The 25,385-nt window shown below is 42.7% G+C and overlaps 1 protein-coding gene across 1 annotated transcript in view; it reads right to left on the reverse strand.

Moving 5' to 3' along the window:
• LOC121281177 (A disintegrin and metalloproteinase with thrombospondin motifs 2-like) overlaps window positions 1–25,385 on the reverse strand; it is a 287,596-nt gene that overhangs the window by 68,460 nt on the left and 193,751 nt on the right. The window contains exons 6-7 of the mRNA XM_041193930.1: window positions 14,572–14,728; window positions 3,770–3,875 (exon numbers count right to left, since the gene is read on the reverse strand). Of these exons, the coding sequence (XP_041049864.1) occupies window positions 3,770–3,875; window positions 14,572–14,728 (263 nt within the window). The remainder of the gene's footprint in view (window positions 1–3,769; window positions 3,876–14,571; window positions 14,729–25,385) is intronic.

Below are 25,385 nucleotides of genomic sequence, written 5' to 3' on the forward strand. Positions count from 1 at the left end.
CAGCCCAATATGTTTTTATGTGGCCTAGCTAGCTGTCATCAAGGGACCACTGGAAGCCACTACCAGGTAAAAGAAAATATTTATCAACTGAATGTCAAGCCTGGAAGAACATTTCTGAAGATTGCTGCCAACTAACCACCCCTTGCAATCTTCTCTTAACTGTCCCCTCCCTCCCTCAAGATTGTCTCCCCTGCTTCCTAAGACCTACCTGAGGGCTGCTGTCAGAGAGGCAGCTGGGCCAACTTCACTCTTGTGGAACCAGTAAAGTATCTCTGGACACCCAAATGTGTCAGCCTTGCTCATTGGTGGTATTCTCACCTTTGGGTTAACAGTTTGTGGGTTCAAACCCCATTCCGAAACTTCAGCATTTAATCTAGACTGACACCTCAATGTTGTACTCAGGGAATGCTATTGGTCTTTCAGATGAGCTGGTAAGCAAAAACCCTGTCTGTCTTCTCAGGAGGATGTGAAGACCCCATGGCATTATTCAGAGAAGAGTGGGGGTGTTTTCCTGTGCCCTTGCCAATATTTATCCCGCAACTAAATTTGCTAAAATATCTGGTCATTGCTGTTTGTGGGATCTTGCTATGTGCAAGGTGGCTGCTGCATTTCCTAAATGTCAAAAGTATTTTGATGCATTTTGAATTCGATGAGAAATATTAGTTCTGTTTTCTCCCTCCACAGTTGCTGCCTGATTTTAGAGTATTTTCAGCATTGTCTGTTTTTATATCAAAAGCACTTAATTGGCTGTAGAGTGTTATAGGACATCCTGAGGTCATGAAAGGCATTACTTAAATGAAACAACTATAATGCCGTTTAGCGGGAGATGCAATGAAAAGTGAGAAATATGCTAATCTAAGCACCAGCTTGATCTATATATGAGATGCATGTTAGCTGATATTTTAGTGTTAGCCAGAGTAAGCTACAAGTGTAACTGTTCGTACGTTATAATTTGGCTGCAAGTGTGCTAGCTGCAGATGGCAAAGCTCTGCAGCTAGCCCCTGCTGACCCACAGAAAGCTGAAGCAGTTAAACTCAGGCCCTGAAAGGTTAGCATGCCAAGGGGTATTGCAAACACTGAAAAAATACAAAGATTCTGCCACTTTCCAAACTTGCGTGCCAATAGAGCTTCCCTGCTTCCCTTTCTAAATGGAACTGTTGGAAAAAGGAAAGCCGTACAGATAGTGTGTTTTCGGCTTTCAAATATTTTTGCTTTTTTGCCAACATTTCTTTTACCCATCCCTAATTGCCCTTGAGAAAGTAATGGTGAGCTCCCTTCTTGAACCTGCTGCGGTCTATGAGATGTAGGTTCACCCACAGTGCTGTTAGGAAGGGGGAGTTCCAAGATTTTGTCCCAGCGACAGTGAAGGAATGGTGACATGGTTCCAGGTCAGGATGGTGTATGGCTTGGAGGGCAATTTGCAGGTGATGATGTTTTCATGCATCTGTTCTCCTTGTCAATGGGTGTGAGGAAGCCACTGATTCAGACATGCTACTACAATGCTTTGCATTGTTCACTGGATTATTGACCATCACTCCAGCAGTGATTCAAACGTAGTGATAGGCATTGGAAATTGCTGAAAAACATAGCTTCACACTCTTACTTCAATTTCAAGTATACAGGCCGAGATTTTCCAACCCTGCCACGGCAGAACCCACTGTGGGGGATGCAGCGGGCCAGCCAAAAGTCCATTGACTTTCAGCAGGATCGATGATCCCGGTGACTTGCAGGGCTGGAAAATCCCTCCCATAGTCTTCCACTTCATAGGCAATGTGGAGCTGAATGTTCTAATCCCAAACTGCATTGTTCTCAAAGCCTATTGTCTTAGAGAAGTGGTAAGTTATCACTGAAGTACCAAGCAACAAGAGACTCTTTTTTCTCGAACCACACTGACCAGGCTGGCCCATGTCCCACCATGGAACAAGTGTCCCATCAGCACCATAAATGAGGCGGTCATGCACCCTGTTAGGCAGATAAAACCATCCCTTGGATTTTCAATGGAATCATGGCTGGGGCATACAGGTAAGTCGAAGATCCACTGTCACACTTCCAGCACTACAATTTCCAATCCACCTTAGCAATATTACCCACCTCCCCCAGTACCACCAACTGCTGTTGAAACCTTTATCTGCACTTTTGTCACTTATGCACTCAATTTCTTCAAGAATTCTCTTCTAGCCTTCCATGCTCCTTGAATCATTATCACTCACTTCTTAAAAACTCACTGCCTATATCCTGTCCTGCATTCAACCCTACTTGCTCATCATCCCCTGCCTGCTCAACTGAACTGGCTCTCTGTCCATAGTACACTAAATTTCAAAAACTTGGCCTTATTTCCCACTTTATTTGAGTAATTTTCTCCAGCCTTGTTTCCTCTCTCACATTCTCCAGTATTTTGCCTCTGGCCTTCTGACCCCAACCCCTTCACTGAACTATTGGTGCGTTATGAAAGCCAACTTACTTTCTCGTCAAGAGCAGAGGTCAGGAATTCCAAGATCTGACAGACCTGAGTTTCAGCGTATGCGCAGGCTGCGCATTTGCAATTCAGCATTTTCAGTTCTTTGGGTCCAGTACGTCTGTGCAGAAAGGGAAAACAGCGCGAAGACCTAGGTCATGTGGGCAGGAGCAGAGCGCCATTGCAGACAAGTGTCCCAGGTAGAGGATTGAGGCAGGTTCCAGTTAAGTTAAGGGAAAATGAGATGAGCAGAGAAACAGGCTCCAAGTAGGAAAAAGGCAGCAGTATAAGTGATCAGGGCTCAGGAGAACTAGTGTTTTAAGAAGGCAGCAAAAGGTTGGTGACCCTGCACTATGGGCTGTTGGGGAAAAGGTACCCCTTTGGAGCAGTAGTATTCTACTCAAGGCAGCCAAAGAGCTGAAGTTGTGCTTGTGAGTTGGTACTTGAGTGCATACTTAGGAATCCAGAGGACCGGAATTGTAGGAGACGAGGCTGAAACCCTACAAGGTCGGCCATCATTGAGGCTGTCTGACTTTTGGAGGGAATTTTCAGGTTAGATCTTCGGAGGTGAAGACTGGAATCCCTCATGAGAGAGAGGGATTTCAAAAAGATTGGTTGACTCACAGTGCTTACTGACATCTAGGTGGGTTGTTGAGAAATCCATGGACTCTGTCTCAATCACATTTGCCATTTGGTGGGCATTGCAGTGTGTTTGACCACAGTTTGCTTGTTAATTCACATGTACCTCATACTAACCCTGAATGTTAGAGTATAAGATAGATATTGTAAATTGTTTATCTTCCTGACTTTATATAGTAAAGTTTATTTTTATTTGTTCAAAATCTGTGGGTTCTTGTGGCTTTATTTCATTAGCAAGTGTCTTGAATCTAAAACTTTGTCTACTTAAAACAAAATGTTATTGGTCCCTAACTGGATCTTATCAAACCTAGGGGTCTGGTCTAGGATCGTAACAGGTGACAGAGTCTGTAACTTGATCCCACTCTTGGGAATACATTCAAAACCCCTCTGCCACTCTGAGACACTCCCATCAACCTTTAAAACCTATCAAAAAACCTATCCCTTATTGAAAAATCTTTCATTCATCTTTCCCAACTCTCCCATCATGACTCTGAATCTGTTCCTTTGTATTTTTCCCTCTTCAAAGCACCTTGCAACATTTTTCTGCAGTAAAGTTTCTGTATAAATGCAGGTTGCTATTCTTTTGCTAATATTTAACACAATATTACATTTGACAGTAGCTTACATTTTTGTGTTTTTCCGGTTTGATTTTGAACCGTAAGATTTAACACTTACACATGTCCAGTTTCATGAGCAACTACAAATGCGGATGAAAAGCCATCTTCATGGTTCAGAGTGCAACTCCGGATTGGATGGCACATACCTGTAACTGGGGCATAACCTGCAAAAGACAGAAATTTATTGGAGAAGAATTCATTGAAATAACATATATTCAAATATTGAAAAATATCAATTGTGTTTTTCTTACTTCAACTCTGATAAATGGGACATTTTTCTCAAATTTATATGTAATAAATGTATGTTTTATCATAGTTACCTCCGTTATTTGTGTAATTTATATGTTCATACTGTCGATAGATCAAGCATATTTTATACTACTATAGTCTGTAAGATGATCTATCTAACCTAAAAGGTGGTTGTCACGCTAAAACTAAAAACCAACACAGAGAAAGCCCATAAATAGATATCTCACTGGTAATCAACTAATGCTGTATGTGTGTGTTGGACAGTTTTTGCAGTGTTAAAGTTTGTAAGATAACTAGTAATTATGGTTTTATTTAGTGTGTGATGTACCTTTAAGAATGTGTGTTAGGCAAGATCACATGATCTGTAGTAACCAATAGGAGAGTAGTGTGGGCTACCTCAGCAGACAGTGTAGAGATACAGTTGGAGTTGAAAGTAGTTGCTGCTGAGTATATTGTAAATAAACTTAACGTTTCCACCCAAGAAGTGTCTGCAGATCAACTCTATCATTAATAGCCCAACTCGGCCACCCCACAACAAGCTGGCAACAAGGATAAAACAGGATTGAACAGATGAAATCAAGTTAAAAAGAAATCGGCACTGGAACCCACACAGTGGTTGTAAGTAGCAAGCTCCGTTAGAATTGAAGAAGTTATCCTCTCTCAAAATGCCACAATTTGGGAGAATTGATTCTTTTGATCAATTGCTGATTGGTCTCAATACATAGAATGCCTCACATTCTTTTTTCAAGTGAATGAGATTACCGGGAAAGAGAAGAGGCGAGCGATCCTCTTATGTACTTGTGGGAGCAAAACCTACAGCTTGATTCAAAAATTGATGGCACCCAGTGCCCCAGGTTTGAAGAATTTTGATGAATTGGTGGACCTCGTGAAGGGTAATTTTCAACCAAAGCCCTCAGTCATGATGCAGAGATTCAGGTTTAATTCACAAAACAGAGCCCCGAGTGAGACAATTGCATGCTACGTGGCAAATGTGAAGCAGATAATGGAATGGTAACACTTGGAACAACATGCTCAGAGATCGTTTAGTATGTGGTGTGAAAGAGGATACAATTTAGAAAAGGTTATTGTCCTAAGTAAATCTATCAGGAGGGCGCTAGAGATAGTGTTGGCCATGGAAAGCGCAGTAAGTGATACAAAAGCAATACAACATGTGAAAAATGGCTGGAATCCTCAACTGAAAGAGGTGAGAAAAAGTGAGATTCTGCTGAGAAGCGGGAAATAGCTCGCGCTAACCGAAGAGTAAAGAAAAATAACTTTTAAGACCATAAGACAAAGAAGCAGAAGTAAGCCTTTCAGCCCATCGAGTCTTCTCTGCCATTTAATGAGAACATGGCTGATCTGATAATCCTCAACACCACTTTCCTGCCTTTTCCCCCCATAACCCTTGATTCCCTTACTGATTAAAAATCTGTCTATCTCAACCTTGAATATATTTAATGACCCAGTCTCTACAGCCTTCTGCAGTAAAGAATTCCACAGATTCACAACCCTCAGAGAAGAAATTCCTCCTCATTTCTGTTTTAAATGGGTGCCCCCTTACTCTGAGATTATGCCTTCTGGTCCTAGACTCTCCCACAAGGGGAAACAGCCTCTCAGCATCTACCCTGTCAAGTCCCCTAAGAATCTTTTATGTTTCAATAAGGTCACCTCTCATTCTTCTAAATTCCAATGAGTACAGGCCCAACCTATCGAACCTCTCCTCTTAAGAAAATCCCTCTATAACCAGGATCAGCCTAGTGAACCTTCTCTGGACTGCCTCTAATGCCAGTATATCTTTCCTTAGATAAGGGGACCAAAATTGTTCACAGTATACTAGGTGTGGTCTAACTAGTGCCTTGTATAGTTTTAGCAAGACTTCCCTATATTTATATTCCATTCCCTTTGAAATAAAATCCAACATTTCATTTGCCTTCCCTGTTACCTACTGAGCTTGTATGTTAGCTTTTTGTGATTCATGCACGAGGACACCCAAATCCCTCTGTGCTGCAGTTTTCTCCAGTCTTTCTCCTCTATTCTTCCTGCCAAAGTGCATAACCTCACACTTTCCCACATTATATTCCATCTGCCTAATTTTTACCCATTCACTTAATCTGTCTATATCCCTCTGTAGACTCCTTGTGTCACCCGTGCCACTTGCCTTCCCAACTATTTTTGAGTCATCTGCAAACTTGGTGATAGTACATTCATTTCCCTCATCCAAGTCATTAATACATATTGAAAATAATTGCAGCCCCAGCACTGATCCCAGTGGCACTCCACTAGTTACAGGTTGGAATCCTGAAAATGCCACCTTTATCCCAACTCTTTGTCTTCTATGAGTTTGCCAATCCTCTATCCATGCTAATATACTACCCCCAACACCATGGGTTCTCATCTTATTAAGTAGCTTTATGAGCTATACCTTATCAAATGCCTTTTGGAAATCCAAATATATTACATCTACTGGTTCCCCTTTACCTATCCTACTTGTTACCTCAAATAATTCTAATAAATTTGTCAGGCATGATTTCCCCTTCATGAAGCCATGCTGACTCTGCTTGATTATATTAAGCATTTCTAAATGCTCGGCTATTACACCTTTATAATAGACTCTAACGTTTTCCCAATGACGGATGTTAAGCTAACTGGCCTACCTGTTTTTTGTCTCCCTCCCTTTTTGGATAAGGGTGTTACATTGGCCGTTCTCCAATCCTCTGGGACTTTTCCAGAGTCTAAAGATTCTTGGAAGATTACTACCAGTGCATTCACCATCTCTGTAGCTACTTCCTTTAATATCCTAGGATGCAACTCATCAGGTCCAGGGGACTTATCAGCCTTTAGCCCCATTAGTTTCCCTAGTACTTTTTCTCTAGTGATAGTTATTGTATTTCTTTCCAATCCCACCACCGCCCACATTTTGCCCCTTGTTTATTTAGTAATTTTGGAATGCTATTAGTGTCTTCTACCGTGAAGACTGATGCAAAATATTTATTCAACTCCTCTGCCATTTCTTAGTTGCCCATTACTTTTTCCCCAGCCTTTTTCTGTAAGGCGTCTATGTTCACTTTGGTCTCTCTCTTCCTTTTTATATATTTAAAGAACCTCTTCCTGTTCATTTTTATATTACTTGCTAGTTTACACTCAAAGTTTATTTTCTCTCTCTTTATTATTTTATTGGTCATCTCTTGGTGGTTCTTAAAACATTCCCAATCCTCTGACTTACCACTAATGTTTGCCACACTGTATGTTTTTTCTTTTAATTTTATACTATCCTTAACTTCCTTGGTTAACCATAGTTGGTTTATCCCCTTCCTAGACTGCTTCTTCCTCACTGCGATATATCTTTGTCGTGAATCATGAACTATTTTCTTAAACACTGTTCATCAACCGTCTTTACTGCTAAGCTCCTTTCCCAGTCTGCTCCAGCCAACTCTGCCCTCATTCTTTTGTAATTACCCTTATTTAAGTTTAGTACAGTTGTTTCCAACCCAAGTTTCTCACTCTCAAACTGAATGTTAAATTCCACCATATTATGGCCATTGTTTCCTAGGGGAGCTTTTACTCTGATATCATTTATTACACATTACCAGATCCAAAACAGCCTGATCCCTGGCTGGATACACAACATATTGCTCTAGGAAACTGTCCCGAATACATTCTATGAATTCTTGCTCATGTCTATCTCTGCCAATTTGATTTTCCCAATCTACATGAAGATTAAAGTCACCCATGATTAATGTACTGCCTTTTTTACATGCTCTCATTATCTCCTGATGTATTTTCTGTCCTACAGTATAGCTACTGTTAGGGGGCCCATAAACTACTCCCACCAGCGTTTTCTTCCCCTTGTTATTTCTTACCTCCACCCATATGGATTCTACATCTTCCGATTCAAGATCATTTCTTGCTATTGTACTTATTGCATCTCATACTAACAACCAGCTTTTGCTTCCTGTCTGTCCTTTTGAAAAGTCGCATACCCCTGAATATTTATTTCCCAGCCTTGATCTCCTTGTAGCCACATCTCAGTAATGGCTATAAGATCATACCCATTAACCTCTATTTGTGCTGTTAATTCATTTATTTTGTTCCGTATACTATGTGCATTTAAGTAAAGAGCCATTATTTTTGCCTTTTTATCATTTTTTCCCCCTTTGACACTATTTGCTGCTGTACTTTTATGTTTGAACACTCTGTCCCTCCTTGTCACACTCGGGATCATTACCTAAACAGTTGTCCTGCAATACTGCCATATCCTTTTGCTTTGTAAGCCTACGTATCCCCTTTCCAGAGCCCTCCCCTCCCCTCTATTTAGTTTAAAGCCCTCTCCACAGCGCTTGTTATTCGATTCGCCAGGACATTGGTCCCAGCACAGTTCAAGTGAAGCCTGTCCCACCAGAACAGCTCCCTTCTACCCAGTACTGGTGCCAGCGCCCCATGAACTGAAACCCATTCCACACTTTGAGGCATGTATTTAACCCCCGACTTTATTCACCCTATGCCAGTTTGCCTGTGGCTCAGGTAGCAATCCTGAGATTATCACCTTGGAGGTTCTGTGTTTTAATTTAGCTCCTAACTATTCAAATTCTATCAGCAGAACCTCCTTTCTAGTCCTATCGATATTGTTGGTACCAACGTGGACAACAACAACTGGATCCCTCTCCTCCCACTCCAAGTTCTTCTCCAGTCTGAGGAGATGTCCTTAACCATGACACCGGGCAGGCAACACAGCCTTTGGGACTCATGCTCATTGCTGCAGAGAACAGTATCTAACCACCTAATTATACTGTCCCCTACCACTACTACATTCCTATTTCCTCCTCCCTCTTAGATGGCTCCCTGTACCATGGTGCCATAGTCAGTTCGCTCATCCTCCCTGCAGTCCCTGCTCTCACCCACACAGCTTGCAAGAACCTCGTAACTGTTAGGATAATTGCAGGGGCCGAGGCTCCTCAAATGCTACCCCCCGGGTCCCCATAGCTGCCTCACCTGCAGTCACACCCTCCTGAATGTGATCACAGGCAAAATTGAAATTACCTCATCTGAGGTGTGTGACTGCCTCCTGGAGCAAAGTGTCCAGGTAACTTTTCCCCTCCCTGATGTGGCGCAATGTCTATAGCTTGGATTCCAGCTCCTCAACTCAGATCTGAAGTTCTTTGAGCAACAAACACTTACCACAGATGTGTTCGCTCTTGGTTTCCAGCAGCTTCCACATGCTGCAGTAGCAACACCTGTCCTGCCATCACTATCGTATTTTATTTAATTTGTTAATTAATTACTCTAGTATCCCTGTTCTTTACACTTGAAGAATCCCCCGCTTTTTACATTTCATTGTAATTTTTTTTTTACAGCAGTATCAATCTTATACTTAACAACCTATTTTTTAAGGAAAAGGGAGAATAAAATGACTGGAGATCTACACACAAACTAAAGACCTTACTTTTACTTTAAAGACTAGAAGTACTCATCAATCCTACTCACCAATCAGCTGCTTTCCCTGCACTCGCATCACGTTGTGGTTCGTGATGTCACCCTGCCACTGATCTCACGTGAAGTCTCACCACTCTTTTTTAAAATGAAGTCTACCCGCTCTCTGTGCTCTGTTTAAATGAAGTCTCCCTGCTCTCTTTAAAATGAAGCCTACTCACTCTCTGCATTCTTTTTTCTTAAAATGAAGTCTCCCTGTTTTCCACGCTCTTTTTAAATGAAGTCTCCTCGCTTTCCCTGCTCTCTTTAAAATGAAGCCTACCCACTCTCTGCGTTATTCCTTTAAGATGAAGTCTCCTTGCCCTCCCCGCTCTTTTTAAAATGAAGTCTACCCGCTGTCTGTGCTCTGTTTAAATGAAGTCTCCCTGCTCTCTTTAAAATGAAGCCTACCCACTCTCCACGTTATTTTTTTAAGATGAAGTCTCCTAGCCCTCCCTGCTCTTTTTAAGATGAAGCCTCCCCGCTTTTTAAGAATGCAGAAAAATTGAAGAATAATTTTAAAAGAGGTGGAAACAAGCAGGCTTTTAGTGATCAGCAGTTAAAAAAATTGAATGCTACTATTGTCATAGAAATGGACATAATGCAAGGAAAGATTCAAGCAGGCTTGTAAACAAAAGAAGAAGCCCAATGAAATCTACAATGTAGAAGAGCCTGAAACAACAAATTCAAACATTTACTTGTTGTATAAATGGAAAGTTGGAAAGACAGAACCAATATTTGTCACAGTGAAAGTAAATGGCAAACCTGTTAGAATGGAAGTGCACATGGGAACTTCAGTAACTGGGGGACATACCTTCAGACATTTGAATAATGGTGAATATCAATTAAGTTTAAAAGAAGCAGACATCAAGCTAAAAACATATACGGGTGAAGACATTCAAGTAAAAGGCATAGGCAAAGCAACTGTCCATTAAGGAAGCCAATCAGCAAAGCTACCCTTATGGTGGTAGCAGGTGAAGGGCCAAACCTCCTTGGGCAAAATTGGTTAAAGGAGATTAAGTTAGAATAATATGAAATTTTCCAGTTGAGAGCAAGTGGGCTACCAGAGCTACTTAGAAAGTATGCCACCATCTTTAAGGACAAACTGGGGAAAATCCAGGATCTGCAGGCCAAGATTCATGTGGATCTGGAAGCAACCCCTTGCTTCATGAAGGCGAGACCGGTGCCATATGCCCTGCGAGAAAAAGTCAACATTGAACTGAACAGACCAGAGAAACTGGGTATAATACAACCTGTTCAGTTCTCAAAATGAGCCGCACCCATAGCCCCCGTCCTTAAACCCAACCAAAGCATCTCAATTTGTGGCGACTATAAGCTGACGGTTAATGAAGAAGCTAAGCTAGACAGGCACCCCATTCCAAAAATCGAAGACCTGTATGCCAAGCTGGCAGGAGGGACCATGTATATAAAGCTTGACATGAGTCATGCTTATCAACAACTAGATTTGGATAATGCCTCCCGGGAATTTGTCAAAATTAATACCACAAAGGGTTGTATCAATATATGTGATTGAATTTTGGTGTCTCCTCCACTTGTGCCATCTTTCAGGGAACAATGGAAAACTTATTGCAGGGACTGCCTCAATTTGTAGTCTATTTAGATTATGTATTGGTGACAGGATTCACTGAGAAAGAGCATTTGGCAAACTTAGAAGTCATTTTAAAACGTTTCTTGCAGGCTGGAGTGTGTTTAAAAAAAGAAAAGAGTACGTTCCAAACGAGGGAGATAACCTATTTGGGTCACTGGGTAGATTCACAGGGCCTCCACCTGGTTGAGGGGAAAGTGAGAGCCATAAGAGGGGCACCTGCGCCAAAGAACGCCTTAGAGCACCAGATCATTCCTAGGAATTATCAACTATTACAGGCGGTTCTTACCTGATTTGTCTACAGTGCTGCCCACCCCCCACCCCCCCTCCCCCTGCATTCTCTACTCAAAAAGAACTAATGTTGATCCTGGGAGATGCCCCAGAATGAAGCTTTCATGAAGGTGAAACAGTTGCTGCACTAGTCCAATCTATTAGTGCATTATGACCAGATGGAAGAATTGTTGCTGACATGTGATCCATCGCCCTATGGAGTGGGAGCAGTGCTCTCTCATTGGATGGATAATGGCACTGGACGGCCTTTAGGTTATGTACCAAGGACGCTCACCACAGCGGAAAAGGGATACCTTATAGGAGAAGAAGCCTGTCCATCATCTTTGGTGTCACGAAATTTCACCAGTATGTACATGGCCACCATTTTACAATGGTTTCAGGCCACAAACCATTGCTAGGATTGTTAGTGAGTACAAGGCTATACCACCCATTACCTCAACAAGAATACAACGATGGTTCTTAATCCTGGCAGTATATGAACACTTTCGTACATAGACCTGGCAATCAAATCGGAATCGCCGATGCTCCTAGTCGTTTGCTTCTACAAGAAAGTGATGAGCAGGCCCCAGTTCCACAGGAGCTTGTTTTACTGTTAAATTTCTTAGATTCCTCATTGGTATTTGCTCGACAGATCAGAGACTGGACAAGTCAGAATCCAGTCCTATCTCAAGTATGAGAACAAGTGGTTGGTCACAGGAGCCCGTATCTGATGAAATGAAACCGTACTTCAACAGAAGACATGAAATAACCAGCCAGGGTGGCATCTTATTGTGGGGAGCACAAGTGATCGTTCCTCCAAAGGGAAAGGAACCACTTTTAATCGGACTACACAGTGCCCACCCAGGAATTTCCAGAATGAAGACCATAGCAGGCAACTATCCATGGTGTCCAGGATATATGGTGAAATAGAGTTTAGTAAAGCACTGTGTGCAATGTCAGCAACTGCAAAAGTTGCCAGTGACAGCTCCATTACACCCATGGGAGTGGCCAGGTAGACCCTGGGTGCAGTTACACATTGATTACGTTGGGCCTTTCCTGGGAACAATGTTTCTGCTCATTGTTGATGCCCATTCAAAATGGTTGGACATTTATGAGGTGAAGACACCAACGTCGGCTGTTACAATTGAGAAACTACGTCAGAGTTTTGCCGTTTGAGGACTACCAGAAGTAGTTGTTTCCAATAATGGCACGGCATTTACGAGTGCTGAGTAGCAATGGTTTATCAATCTCATGTGAAAACTGCACTGTATCGCCCTTCTCAAATGCACTGGCCAAAAGGGTGGTTCAAACATTTAAGGCAGGCATGAAAAAGTTAACTGCCGATTCCTTGGCAACCAAGCTAGCATGCTCTCTTTTTCATTACAGGACTACCCCTCACGCAACAACAGGTGTCACACCTGCGGAGTTATTGCTGAAACACTGTCTCAGGATGAGATTAAGCTTAATAATGTTGAACTTAGAGGAGAAGGAGGAAAGGAATCAGGGAAGCCAGAAAACTAGGCACGACTGGCATAGTTGAGAGAGGAAATTTACCGTGGGAGAGCCAGTATACGTGAAGAACTTTAGGGGAGAACCAAAGTGGTTACTGGGTGAAATAAGTCTGGTGACTGGACCTCTATTTTACCACGTGGAAGTGGAAGGCCGATCATCCGTAAACATGTGGACCATTTAAGGAAGAGAGAGAGAAACCTTCAAGATATGGTTCCACCAGTGATCATGACCGGGTCTGCGTTTCCTGTTGAAAATACTCAACACAGGACTGACATGTCTGATGTTCCTGTAAGAGTTGAGGATACAGAATGCAAGTGCCCACTGAAGAACCTGATGTTCAGGCAACTCTGGAAAAGGAGGTTCCTGACAAAGAATCTGAAGTTGTGGAGCTGCAACGTTCCACACAAAAGACTGAACTTGTAAGCTCCTTACCCAGTGTAAATATTGTGTGTCTTGAAAAGTATGTACTTGTAAATATAATATGGACAGCCAAGTTAAAGGGGGAGGAATGTAATAATTATGGTTTTATTTAGTGTGCAATGTGCGTTTAAGAATAATACTTGTTAGGCAAGATCACATGATCTGTAGTAACCAATAGGAGAATAGCACAGGCTCCCTCAGCAGTCAGTGTAGAGTTAGAGTTGGGGTTGAAAGCACATGTATAGTTGCTGCTGAGTATATTGTAAATAAACTTAATATTCCCACCCAAGAAGTAGCTGCAGATCAACTCTATAATTAATAGCATAACTTTGGCACCCCACCACAATAACAATCATGCACATTGCACTTAATGCTTGAGAAAACACCAAATATTAAAATCTAATATCTTAATTCATATTTTAGAAAATTACAATAAATAAAAGATGCACAACATTCTATTCTTTAATCCCAGTTTTATCACTGATGTTCATAATCATGCATTTTCAAGTAGCATAAGTGGCCTTATAATTTATAGTAATTATTGTTTTGTCTGCCTGTGGTATAGTATATGAAGTTGCTAAGTGAAAGTATAGAGCAGTCTAGACACTCAATGATGCACCAATATGACAGGGATAAAATGTAAAACATGGTGTGTGGCTTGCAAACACTGGAAGTCACTACCTGCTATATCAGTATAGATATCAAAAGAAGCATTTATCCCTTTGCATAGTTAACGCCTGCTTTACAATTTGGTTTGCCCTGAACATAACTGGTTGCAGTTAGGAAGATCAGATCCACATGCAGTCTAGCCCAATGGGCAACATCAAAAAGGTAAGTTTAAAAAAATACTTATCTGAATTTGAGTCAAGAAATGGAGGACCACACTATTACAGCAACTGTCTGCCTGCCACTGCCATCCTGATCACTATCTCACCCTCCCCTACTCCACCCCTGATTGCTATACTTTGACCCCCCCTTCTCCCAATTACCCCTTCTCCTAATTGCCTTCCTCCTTCAGTTGCCCACACCTCCCTCCTGATCACCCTCTCCTCTTCAAAATATACTGCGTTGCTGGCAGTAACCCAAAATTCAAATGGTCTTCTCTGCCCAGCCATGTGGCTGTAGTTCACTGGTCAGAAGTAAATGAGGCCTGAGGCCCGATGCCAAATTGGTCAAGTTAGGCCAGCATACCCCCCCCCACCCCCACCATCCTGTACTATTAAAACATTAAACTGGAAAATAACACACTAATGAATGAAGTGTCTTGAATTATTTATCAATAAGTATGCTTAAGCACAATATAAAACCATTCACCCAACCTGAATGGAATACAGTACCTTGCATACCCGATGGACCAAAGTCCTGCCTTGTTAGGAAGATGGCATGGTCATGATATTCTGCGTGGCTTGTATCAGACTTCTGCTGGGAATAAGCCCATTGGCACACATTCTTCAAACTTTGTGCGGGGTTCCCAATTTCGATTAGACTAACAGACTAAGAAAGAAAACATTTTTCTTTAAATTTAGGCGTAATTTCAACTGACTACAGTGCAAGAGTTAGAACATTCTTCAAAGTAGAGATTTTTGGATATGTGGCATTATTTCTCATTATTTTCTGAACAAATAGTTAGCAATTTGTCTTTTACTTTCACTGAATATTTTTGATTGAGTTTGGAAACACTGAATATATTTATTACTTATTCCATGGTGACATTCACAGTCTTCGTGAATTGTCTGTCTTTCATCGTGCAATTGAGAATCTGCTTGTCTCCCACTTTCCATGTTCTATCTGGCTCTGATTAGTGTTCCAGTCTGCCTGTCTCCTTCTTATCCTCGGTATGGCTCTCAGACATTTTGGCACTTAAATTACACCGTGTACAACTAACATCAGAATATTTAATGTGTTTGGCTAAAATTCTTTTCTCCTATATTTCCACAGAAGCTTTAAATCATTTAAAATAAGTGGGGTAAATTTTCATCTTCACCTACAGAGGTAATTTGGATGAGCAGATGACCTGCCCATTGTAGAATTTATCCAATTTTCAGTCCATTGAAATTGAGCTCCTGGTTTGGAACCTTACTTGCTGGCAGTGGGTATCAGAGGCTGTACTGTGCATGATTTTTGAACTATTCACTCATTTAATTGGAAAATCACACACAGTGCCTACCTAAATCTCTCGTTTGCAATTCTCAGCAAAATTCCCCACTCGCAGGCTGAAGTTGGAAAATTTAATTTTTAATTCAAGTTTTAAAAAGTGTCTTAAACACCAAGAAACCCTGCTTTATTAAGAGTACTTAAGAGTAGAATTGGTTTTACAGAGTCCACCCAGATTGTTGTGGTGGGATGAGGGCAGGGTGTTTTGATGGCAGGGTGGAAGGAAGCCAGGACCTAGTTAGCGCCTGAGTAAGGAGTTGGGCTGTGAGACAAGAATATGTATCTAGTCAGGTGGGGGACATCAGCAACCACAATGGTTCAAGGAATGGGTGTTTCCTTGGCTCTTTGACTGAGCCATGGCATTAGGATGCCGCTTCCGTGCTTCCTGAGCAGGTGGGCGTGCTCATGGTCAACACTTAACTGTTGAAGCCTCAGAAGGGACCACGATGAGGGACAAAATAGAACCATTCTACAACTGGCACAAGAGAGACAGCACTTGAGTGATGGGGTCTCAATGAGGGAGGGATGCCACCTTTTCCATACCAACCTCCATTCTCTGAGGAATAATCCTGAAGATCATGCTGCAGCTGTAAGGATCTGCAGAGACGTGTTGTTCCTAGCAGATGGAGCAAAGAAGCCTGCCTCAGAGACATGGCTAGAGGTGGATGTGGAGGTGAGCAGCAAGAATGTGGTCTCTCGCTCATGGATACAGTGCCACAAGAGTTCCAGTAACCTCATCAGGGTGAGAAAGGTGAATGGCAATCCACACTCAAGTGCAAATCCCCACCTTCTGATGTCCCCAGTCTTCTCTTGCACAACATTCATCAGATCAACACACCTTGCAGTTCCACTCACTGATCTCTCTCATGGCACCTCCTCACACCCCCATCTGAACAGCCACCACTAACACTCATCTTTATCTTATTGCCATCTTACACCCGTCCCTCCTAGTGACTCTCCACAAATGTCAGCCCAATTTCTCAAAAAAATATTCTTGCACTCATACCTCTTCTTTCTCTCCTTGAAGAAAGACCACAAAACACTAGGGGGAGACAGAAAATCAGGGTAGCCCTCCAGTCATAGCCACCCCAGCCACTGCAGCGGATGATGTGCTGGGGCTGAATTTCGGGGGGCAGGCGGGAGCGAGTGCAATCTGGTCCGCGCTGCCATTTTATGTGGGTGGGCCAATTAGACCCACCCAGCGTGACACTCGCCTAGAAGCGCTGTGCGCTCCCTATGCGGGCTAGGGGGGACGATTCCCTGAGTCGGGGCTTCAGGGAGATCAGTTCAAGGTTTTAAAATTTAAATAAAGGAAAAAAAACTTTTAAAACAAGTCGCCTCATGTGACAGTGTCACATGAGCTGGATATGTTAATGAATTTTTTAAATAATTTTTATTGAATTTTAAAACACTTTATGAAACCTCATCCCCCCCAAGGATGAGGTTTCATGAAAATGCAAAGGCCACCTGGCCTATTCACCCACCCGCCAACCTTAAGGTTGGACGGGCAGCTCATTTAACTGTTTTAATTAGTTTTTAACAGGCCTTAATAAACCTTCGACGGACGCAGCTGCACGCGTGCCAAACTGAAAATCTAAATGATGTGTGATGACGTCGGGATGCCTACCTGACATCACCGCGCGTCATTTTACGTGTCGGAGAGCAGGCCCCGCCCCTGCTTACCGACCGGAAAATTCTTCCCCTGGAGATCAGCAGAGTTTTAGAGTGCATGATCAAGGGCAATGGAGAAATGAGGGTCGTCCAGCTACTAGGTGCAGGATTAAATTTCACACAGCCACATGACAAAAACACACATGCATGTTGGCTTGATGCCAGTAGCCACTGAAATATGATGATCTGCAAAATGTTGACTTTGAACCTTTTCACTTTGTCAGTGCTAATTCATGTCCTTCATCTCCTGTAGAAACTTAAAGCATTACTCTGGACTTGGCGCTGAAGGAGAAAAAGGATTCCTCAGAGGAGGCACCAACACACGATTCATGAGTACCCCCCACCAGCTCAAATATCCACACCTTGGTGGGACCTTGAAGATGGAATTGGATTGTCACATGGTAAAGCATGTGTCACTTGTGAGCAGGGGCAGATGGTGGAGTTAGAGAGTTAGAGGCAGCAATGGAGTCCCCATCACAGGTGCAAACACTCCAAGCTCTGCTCAGCTGGACACAGATGCTAAGCCTCATGGATCATCCACAAAGAGGACAATTCTGGAGCAACAACAGGAAATCTGTACTGTTCAGAGCCACAGTGCATGTTGGAGAAAGATTGGAGGAGTCCGTTCCACCACTAGTGCTATGATGTCTCCATGAAAAGATTGGCTACGTGCACGGTGCATCAGATGCAGCTGGTATCAGATGCAGCCGGCCCTCACCAATGGCCTGCACACTCAGTCTGCAGTTTAAGAAGGGTGGAGGAAAACCTCGCTTTGATTGTTCAGTATCTTGCTCTCTAGCTCGTGGCTAGCAGGAAAGTGCAGGTGTGCCATGGGAAGGAAAATGGAGAAGGGGAAAGTGGGGACACTGTTCAAAGCACTCCCATTCCTCCACCCAAGCTCCCACACCCTGATCCCCCAATCCCATTCAGATCCTGACATGCTACCTCCTGACCTGATGGCTGAGTCTGCCTCTGCAAAGGTAGGCATGGGAAAGTCTTTAGTAAATCCCTCATAGGCTCTGAGGACATCAACCAAGAGCAACTGAGCAGTTAGAGCAGGGATATGAGCAGCCTGCCTCTAGCTCTGCTGTGCCACAGGGATGGCACTACACAAGACTAATAGGAAAAGAAAGAGAAAGACTTTATAGTTTCACAAGGGAAATCACTTGGGTGTTTAAATGTTTTTAAATTGTGACTTTTTTGTTAATATTTATGCAGCATAAACTTCATTTCAAAACTCCATTGCCCATTCAGCTCTTCTGTTGACTGTCACCTTCCAAGTGGCCTTCAGCCTTGAAGAAAATGATATGACCAGAATAGAAGATGAGCTTGACATTAAAAAAAAATGCATGGCTTCCATCAGCAGTCTACCCAGCCCCCATATCAGGGTCTGCCCCAGGATTTCATGATACAGCTTTGACCGACCTTCGTAGCAAATAACTCATCCACTGCATTATTCTGTATTCTTATGCTGGATCCTGGCTGGAGATGGAAAAGGAATGTCACTGAGAGAAGTAAGTGCCAGGTATAAGAATTCCTTTCATGGGAGCAAGCAGTGCTGTCTGATTGTTTTATTTTTGCCATTTCTGCCAGAAGGTTTGGGGGATTACTGCTTTTCAACATTGGTGCTCATCTCATTAATTTGTACTTCTGTCAGGTCTGAGGCTGGTAGCAGCAGAAAAGTCTCTAGTATGCTTGGGGCTGCACTGAGGCAGATAAAAAATCAGGTTGAGATAGAATCATAGAATGGTTACAGCACAGTAGGAGGCCATTCAGCCCATTGCGTTGTACTATACTGTACAAGTGCATCAATTGTTTGTGTGGGGATTCTTTATGTGTTTGGCATAAGACACTGGGTATTAGCTGCATAAAGCAACAGTGAAATATATATTTGAATTTGGGATTGTTTATAGAACCCAGTAGGTTGTGTTGGGCCAAGAGTGGAGAAGTTGTTGGAATAATTAGGAGATAGGTTGGAGATGGTGATTTGGCAAGTTTGTAATTTTTTTTTGTGAATTGTTCACTTTTAAAGTTTAGTACAAGCTATCTTAAGTGTTCAAATGTATAAAGTGGGCTGGGTGAGGAACAGTCACGGCAGCTGTATGACAGACAGTCTTATCCTTTAATTGGTTTGTGGAGCTTTTCTTCGCTGTGATGGGGAAGATTCTTTTTGCTGCAATATGAGTGAAGAAGAAAGTGGAGGGCAGGATCTTACAGGGTACCACGGTTTCCGCCTCCCCTAACCCCAGCAACCCCGGCTAAAAAGTTGGTGGGAAGCTTGCCAACAGGAAGAACAGCTACCCCAACTTAATGGCCAATTCACTGTTAATAGGCTGAAGGTGGGACTTCCAACTCTCAGCGACAGGAAGTCTCCCCTCAGAGAACTGCTTAATCACCGGCAGCTCTGTAGACCCAGCAGCGTCAGGCAGGAGCGGTGGCCACTGCTGGGACTACAGGCAATCCTCAATGAAGTTTGTCCCTGGAGTCAGACACCAAGGTAAGTGGAGGGGCGATATCACTGAGATCAGGCTAGCAGGCCCTGGCGAGGCGGGTGAGAGCAGTTGGGAACTGGGTTTGTCGAGCCATTACAGACACAATTTATTTTTACTCAGAAAGATGCAATGGTCTTCTTGAATTAAGCATGATGCCTGAAAATCTGTGTGCCACCATGCTGAAGGTTACATTAGCCTTGCGTCTGCTGGTGCCCTTCAGTGTTGACTCCAGCCAAGATTGTACGGTCAATGGGGGCGGTGGGGGGTTGGTTCTGGTGTGAGGGGGTGGGCACATCTCATGTGCCTGCCCACCTCACGTAGCCAGAGTATCTCCTATCTAGCTGTCACCAGTCCCACTTAGAGACCTCTTCAATCCTCTGTACAGCAAGGAGGGGTGGGGGGGACAAGCCAGGTTTTTCTTAGGCAAGGGTATTAAGCACTACAGAGGCAAGGCAGGTAGGTGGATGGATGAGGCTAATAAAGGTCAACCATGATCTTATTGAATGCCGGAAGAGGCTGAACGGCCTATTCTTCTCCTTATAGTCCTCAATGATTTTTTTTTCTTATCTTCAGGCCACTCCCCTCAGCTGGATTCCCCATGGGGGCCAACATATGTCTACCTGGGCACCACCTCACTTAGCGTTATAGTCTCTCGTCTCTACAGCCTCTACACTAAATCCTGATTGAGCAGAAATGGGAATTTCCAATGCAGGGAGTCCCCACTCCTGAGATACCCGCTGACGTTACTGGAATTGTAAGGGGTGGGTGGAGGTTCCACTCTCTACAAGAACTACCAGAAAATTGCAGAAACAATGTGGACCACAGTGCATCATGCCCTTGCTCAGAATTTCAATAGATTCCTGCCAATGCTTTGCAGGAGTTTGGCAGAAGTCTGGAGGAAACTTGGGATCTAAGTCTTCTGGAGCTGCTGACAAATAACTTTCACGCTACAGCCAATATTGTGGGTTGGAAGCTTTTATATACTCATCTCCAAGTATTTATTGCTTAAGTAATAGCCAGACCATCAATATAGTTTTTAAGTCAAACCAACTGTGTTTTTATCCATGTGTAAGATTCACATATAACAAAATTCACTTGAAAATCTACATCTAAATAGATTCTTTTGGTCACATATTACTGCTCATAACAGGATTTTATTACAGACGTGTCCTTTAATTTACAGATACCGTGGATACAATAAGGATAAAGATAGGCTGACTAGTACCTCTAATAGCATTATGGTGTTTAGAGTTTACAAGGGCCAATACCACATGCAAGGACCAATTTTCATGATTCCAGTCTACTCGGCGCTGGATAGAACAGAGAAGGAAAATGAAATATAGCTTCAATCTTCAGGGGCTGCTAGACAGTAAAAGTTAGGAATGCTCCAAAGTGTGTTGAAAATTTTAATGTACATTTTGCTCACTTAAAGCTACCAAACACATTTGTACCAACTGAGGGAGTAGGCAACAAGAGAAATAAAAAAGAACCCATTGTTTGGTCTTGCAGTTATGAATTCTGGGTGTCTCTGGCAGTTTCTATTCCAAGAACCTCATAATGATGAATAGGACAATGATAGATAAGCAACATTGCTTCCTGGTATGAATCTCTTTGGAGGGTTTGCCTACTTTTCCACAGACGAAGCAGCACTTCAAGTCGCAGCCTCTGTGACACATTCGGGGCCAGGATTTTCCGGTGGTCGGATGGCTTGAGGGTGGGCCCGGGAGTGTTCGAGAAGCTGACCGCCGCCCGTGTTCGGGCCCCGACCACGATTTCACACTGGCTAGCCAATTAATGGCCGGCCAGCACGAAAAGCACACTGCAGCGCTCAGTGCTGTCGGGGTGGGGGCAGGAGGAGCGCGAGTGCGGAAGTTCACGCATGCGCGTGGGTGTGTGCAATAAAAGCTCCCTGAGGCACAGAGCTGCCTCAGGGACCTGAAGATTTTCCAAATAAAAAATAAAGATATTAAAAATGTTAAAAAAAATGTCCCCTCATGTAACTCTGTCACATGAGCAGGGACAAGTTAGAGATGAGTGCAAAAAGGCTTTATTTTTATTTTAATCACTGGTTTAAACCTCATCCCGCCCGTGGATGAGATTTCGCCAAAAACACAAAGGCTACTTGGCCTTTTCGCCTGCCCGCCAACTGAACGGTTAGACCGGCAGTGAAAAATTTGAGTCAATTATTTCATTAAGAGCTTTAATAGGCAGCTTAATTGTTGGCGGGCGCGCTGCCAACTCCCATGTGCGCCTGCCGACCGAAATATCATGCTAGTGCGCGATAACATCGGGATGCTCGCACGATGCCATCATGGGTCATTTTACGCTGGTTGGGGTCAGGCGCATGCTCACCCAATGAGTGCAATATTCTGCCCAGGTTGTGCTAAATGCACACAAGCTCAGATCTAACAAACAGGAAAACCTACATAGTGTACACATACACACTGATGTTGCAAAAATAAACATCCAAATCAAACAAAAACATTAATCTTGGATCATTATAGAGATGTTTCACCACTGCATTGCTGATAAATATGGCATTGTCTATGTCCAATCTACCACCTTTTGATGTGCATTTAGAGTCATCATCTATATTCCTATACTGGCAAAGATGGCTGTGATGTTTTGAAGGCGCGATGGCAGGTTTTGCAATCACAGATGAAAAAAGGAAAAAGACCTTACTTTTCCAGCATGGCAGTGAAGAATTGGAAGATATTTTTGAGATACTTATGCCTGAGCAAAATTACTACCGCTCAGCAAAATGTGCAATAACAACCTATTTCACACCCAACAAAAAATAATACATGAAACAATTGTCTTCTGCCCACTAAGCATCACTGACCAACATTGCACGTGTTTGAGGCAACTAGCAACCAAATGTGACTTTGGTGATGTTGAACATGTTGAACAAGAAATTAAAACACAGATAATCAAAGGTTGTCTCTCTAATCAACAATGCTGAAGACAGAAGGCTGTCAGAGCTGTTGGAGTTAACAAGATCACAATTGCTTTCAGGGTCTAGAGCTACTGAAGTTGAGTCTGCCAAAAGTAACTACCACAGTCCAAGTTCAACTACTGTAAACACTATTCATCACTCATTTGCCAGGAAACCACCTGCAAAGCAACAACAGCAGTCTCACAAACAGCTTGTCCAAACAATGTTTCCACTGTGGCAGCACTCACACACACCAGACATAGTGTCCTGCTACTGGAAAACAATGTAAAGCCTGTGGAAAACCTAACCACTTTGCTCATGTTTGTTATTCATCAGCAAAATCAATTACTAAGAGCAATACCAACAGAAGGGTGCCACATATATGTACCACAGCAAAAAGGCGAGAGAATGTAGCCAATGTCGAGGCGGATGACCCTGAACATACCTTTGTGCTCCCTTTTGGATACAACAACCAGCCACGTGCGACAGTGACCATTGGCTGCTCAGATATAGGTGCTCTCAAGGTACAGGAGCATTTGTCAATCACATGGAAGGCAAAACTTGCAACAAATTTCAGATTTCCCCATTCTTTGCAAATCAGGGAGTGCAAAAATATTTCTTGACAACAGTGACAAACCACTGAAAATTTTCAAGACTTTTGAAACACCAAACTCATTCAAAGACACCAGAATGAATGTTGTATTTTATGCCATATCTGGCGATTGTGACACACTTGTCAGTTTCCACACAGCAACAGATCTGCATATGATTGCTGTCACATAGGCAATTCCTATGCACACCAACATCGTTCTTGAATTGTAGACCTCAAGGTGACCTGAGTCGTGCAAACAATGGCAATGAATATCATTTCACATCAGGAAGCAGACTGAGAAGGAACTTCAACGTCTACTTGACATTATTGAGATAGTTGGGGATGAGCCTATCCCTTGGATCTCACTCATACAAGAAATCCAAGAACAAGAACCAGATTAGAATCTATGTTGATATGCTGTCACCAAACCAATTCATACATCGAGAAAGACACTTGACATCCCAGAGAAAGTAAATGGTGCTAAATTCTTTGTTAAACTTGACCTCAATGCAGGATACCATCAAATCGAGCTTGCAGAAGAACTGAGGTATCTTACAATATTCTCCACTTACATTGGACTTTTTGGTGCAAGAAGCTCAACTTTGGAGTCAATTCAGCAGCTGAGGTATTTTAGCACAAGCTTGAAGGCACGCTGAACATCAGTGGTGACGTTCTCATCAATGGTCACAATGAAAGTGAACTCGAAACATGCCTACAAAATAATGCTACAATGTCTTAGAGAATGTAACCTCACCTCAAACAATGATAAGCGTTTGTTCAATGAAAACTCTTCAGTCATCTGTTCAGTGGTGAAGGAGTATCATCTGATCTACTGAAAGTTGAAGCCATTGCAAATGCTACAGATCCTACAAACATGCAGGAAGTTCAGAGTTTGCTAGGACTCATCACATACTGTAGTCACTTCATTCCTGACCTTGCTATGCTATCTTCCCTCCTACATGGTTTGACAAAAGAGACCACCAAGTGGGAGTGGACTACATCACATAAACAGACTGTACACCAGATCAAGCAATGGTCGTCAGCAAGTTGCACAAATGCCTATTTCGATCCTGATCGTGGTCGTGGATGCAAGTCCAGTTGGCCTAGGTGCAGTTCTGATGCAAGAAGACAAGGCAGAGAATCCATCAATTGTTATGATGGCAAGCAGATCGCTAACACTTGTAGATCAGTGTTACTCACAAGCAGAGAGAGAAGCACACTCAATCACATGGGGTATCCTACAATTTCACCTCTAGTTGTACAGAAGCGAGTTTGAAGTCATAACTGATCATGGACCACTAATAAGCCTGTTCAACAACCACATAGCAAACCACCTACTCGAAAGAGTGTTGGATACTCAAGCTACAAGATACAAATTCCAGGCATGCTCAACCCAGCGGACTATCTTTTGTGACATCCATTGCTAAAAGACAGTTCTGCTAGTCATGAGGAAAAGGTTGTCAAATAACATCTTAACTTTGTAAGCCTAAATGCGATGCCAAAGTCGCGGTAACTAACTGACATCAAAGTGACAAAACACGATGAGGATTGCAACTATATATAATGACTATGGAATCATGAAACTGGAAAGACATGATTGAAAGAGCACCTATAAACAAAATCATTCACACACACTATAGGGTCTTCACAATGCTTGAAATGAGCTCACTTTATACAACCACATCTGACCTAATGTTACAAAACAACTGCATTGTCATTCTACTATCTTTGAGTGTACATGTTACTGATATAGCTCATGAGGGTCCCCAAGGAATTGTCAAAACCAAACAACTCCTTAAGGAAAAGGTATGGTTCCCAGGAACTAACCACATAGAACACAAAATCAATCAGTCTTTGCCATGTCATGTAACCACATTGTCAAATCTTCGTGATCCTCTCAAAATGTCTGAACTACCTCCAGGGCCAGATTGAAGTTAGCATTGATTTTGTAGATTTGGCTACTGGTGAACACCTGCTTGTTGTCACAGATGACTATAGCAGATTCCCAGTTGTGAAAATGGTAACATCCACTTCAACAAAAGCAGTCATCCCAGAGCTTGACTAGATTTTCACCTTGTTTGGAGTCCCTCAAATGGTGAGAAGTGACAATGGAGCCCCATTCAAAGACAACGAATTCAGAAAATTTGCAAACTATCTAGGCTTCACTCATCAAAAGATCACACCCTATTGGCCAGGGTCAAATCGAGAAGTCAAGAGATTTATGCATACCTTGAAAAAAGTGCTATGTACAGCTGCAGCTGAAGGCAAGTCATGGAGACAAAAGTCATATCACTTTCTTCGCAATTA

This window comes from Carcharodon carcharias, chromosome 8, assembly GCF_017639515.1.
Source record: "Carcharodon carcharias isolate sCarCar2 chromosome 8, sCarCar2.pri, whole genome shotgun sequence".
Lineage (NCBI taxonomy): Eukaryota > Metazoa > Chordata > Chondrichthyes > Lamniformes > Lamnidae > Carcharodon > Carcharodon carcharias.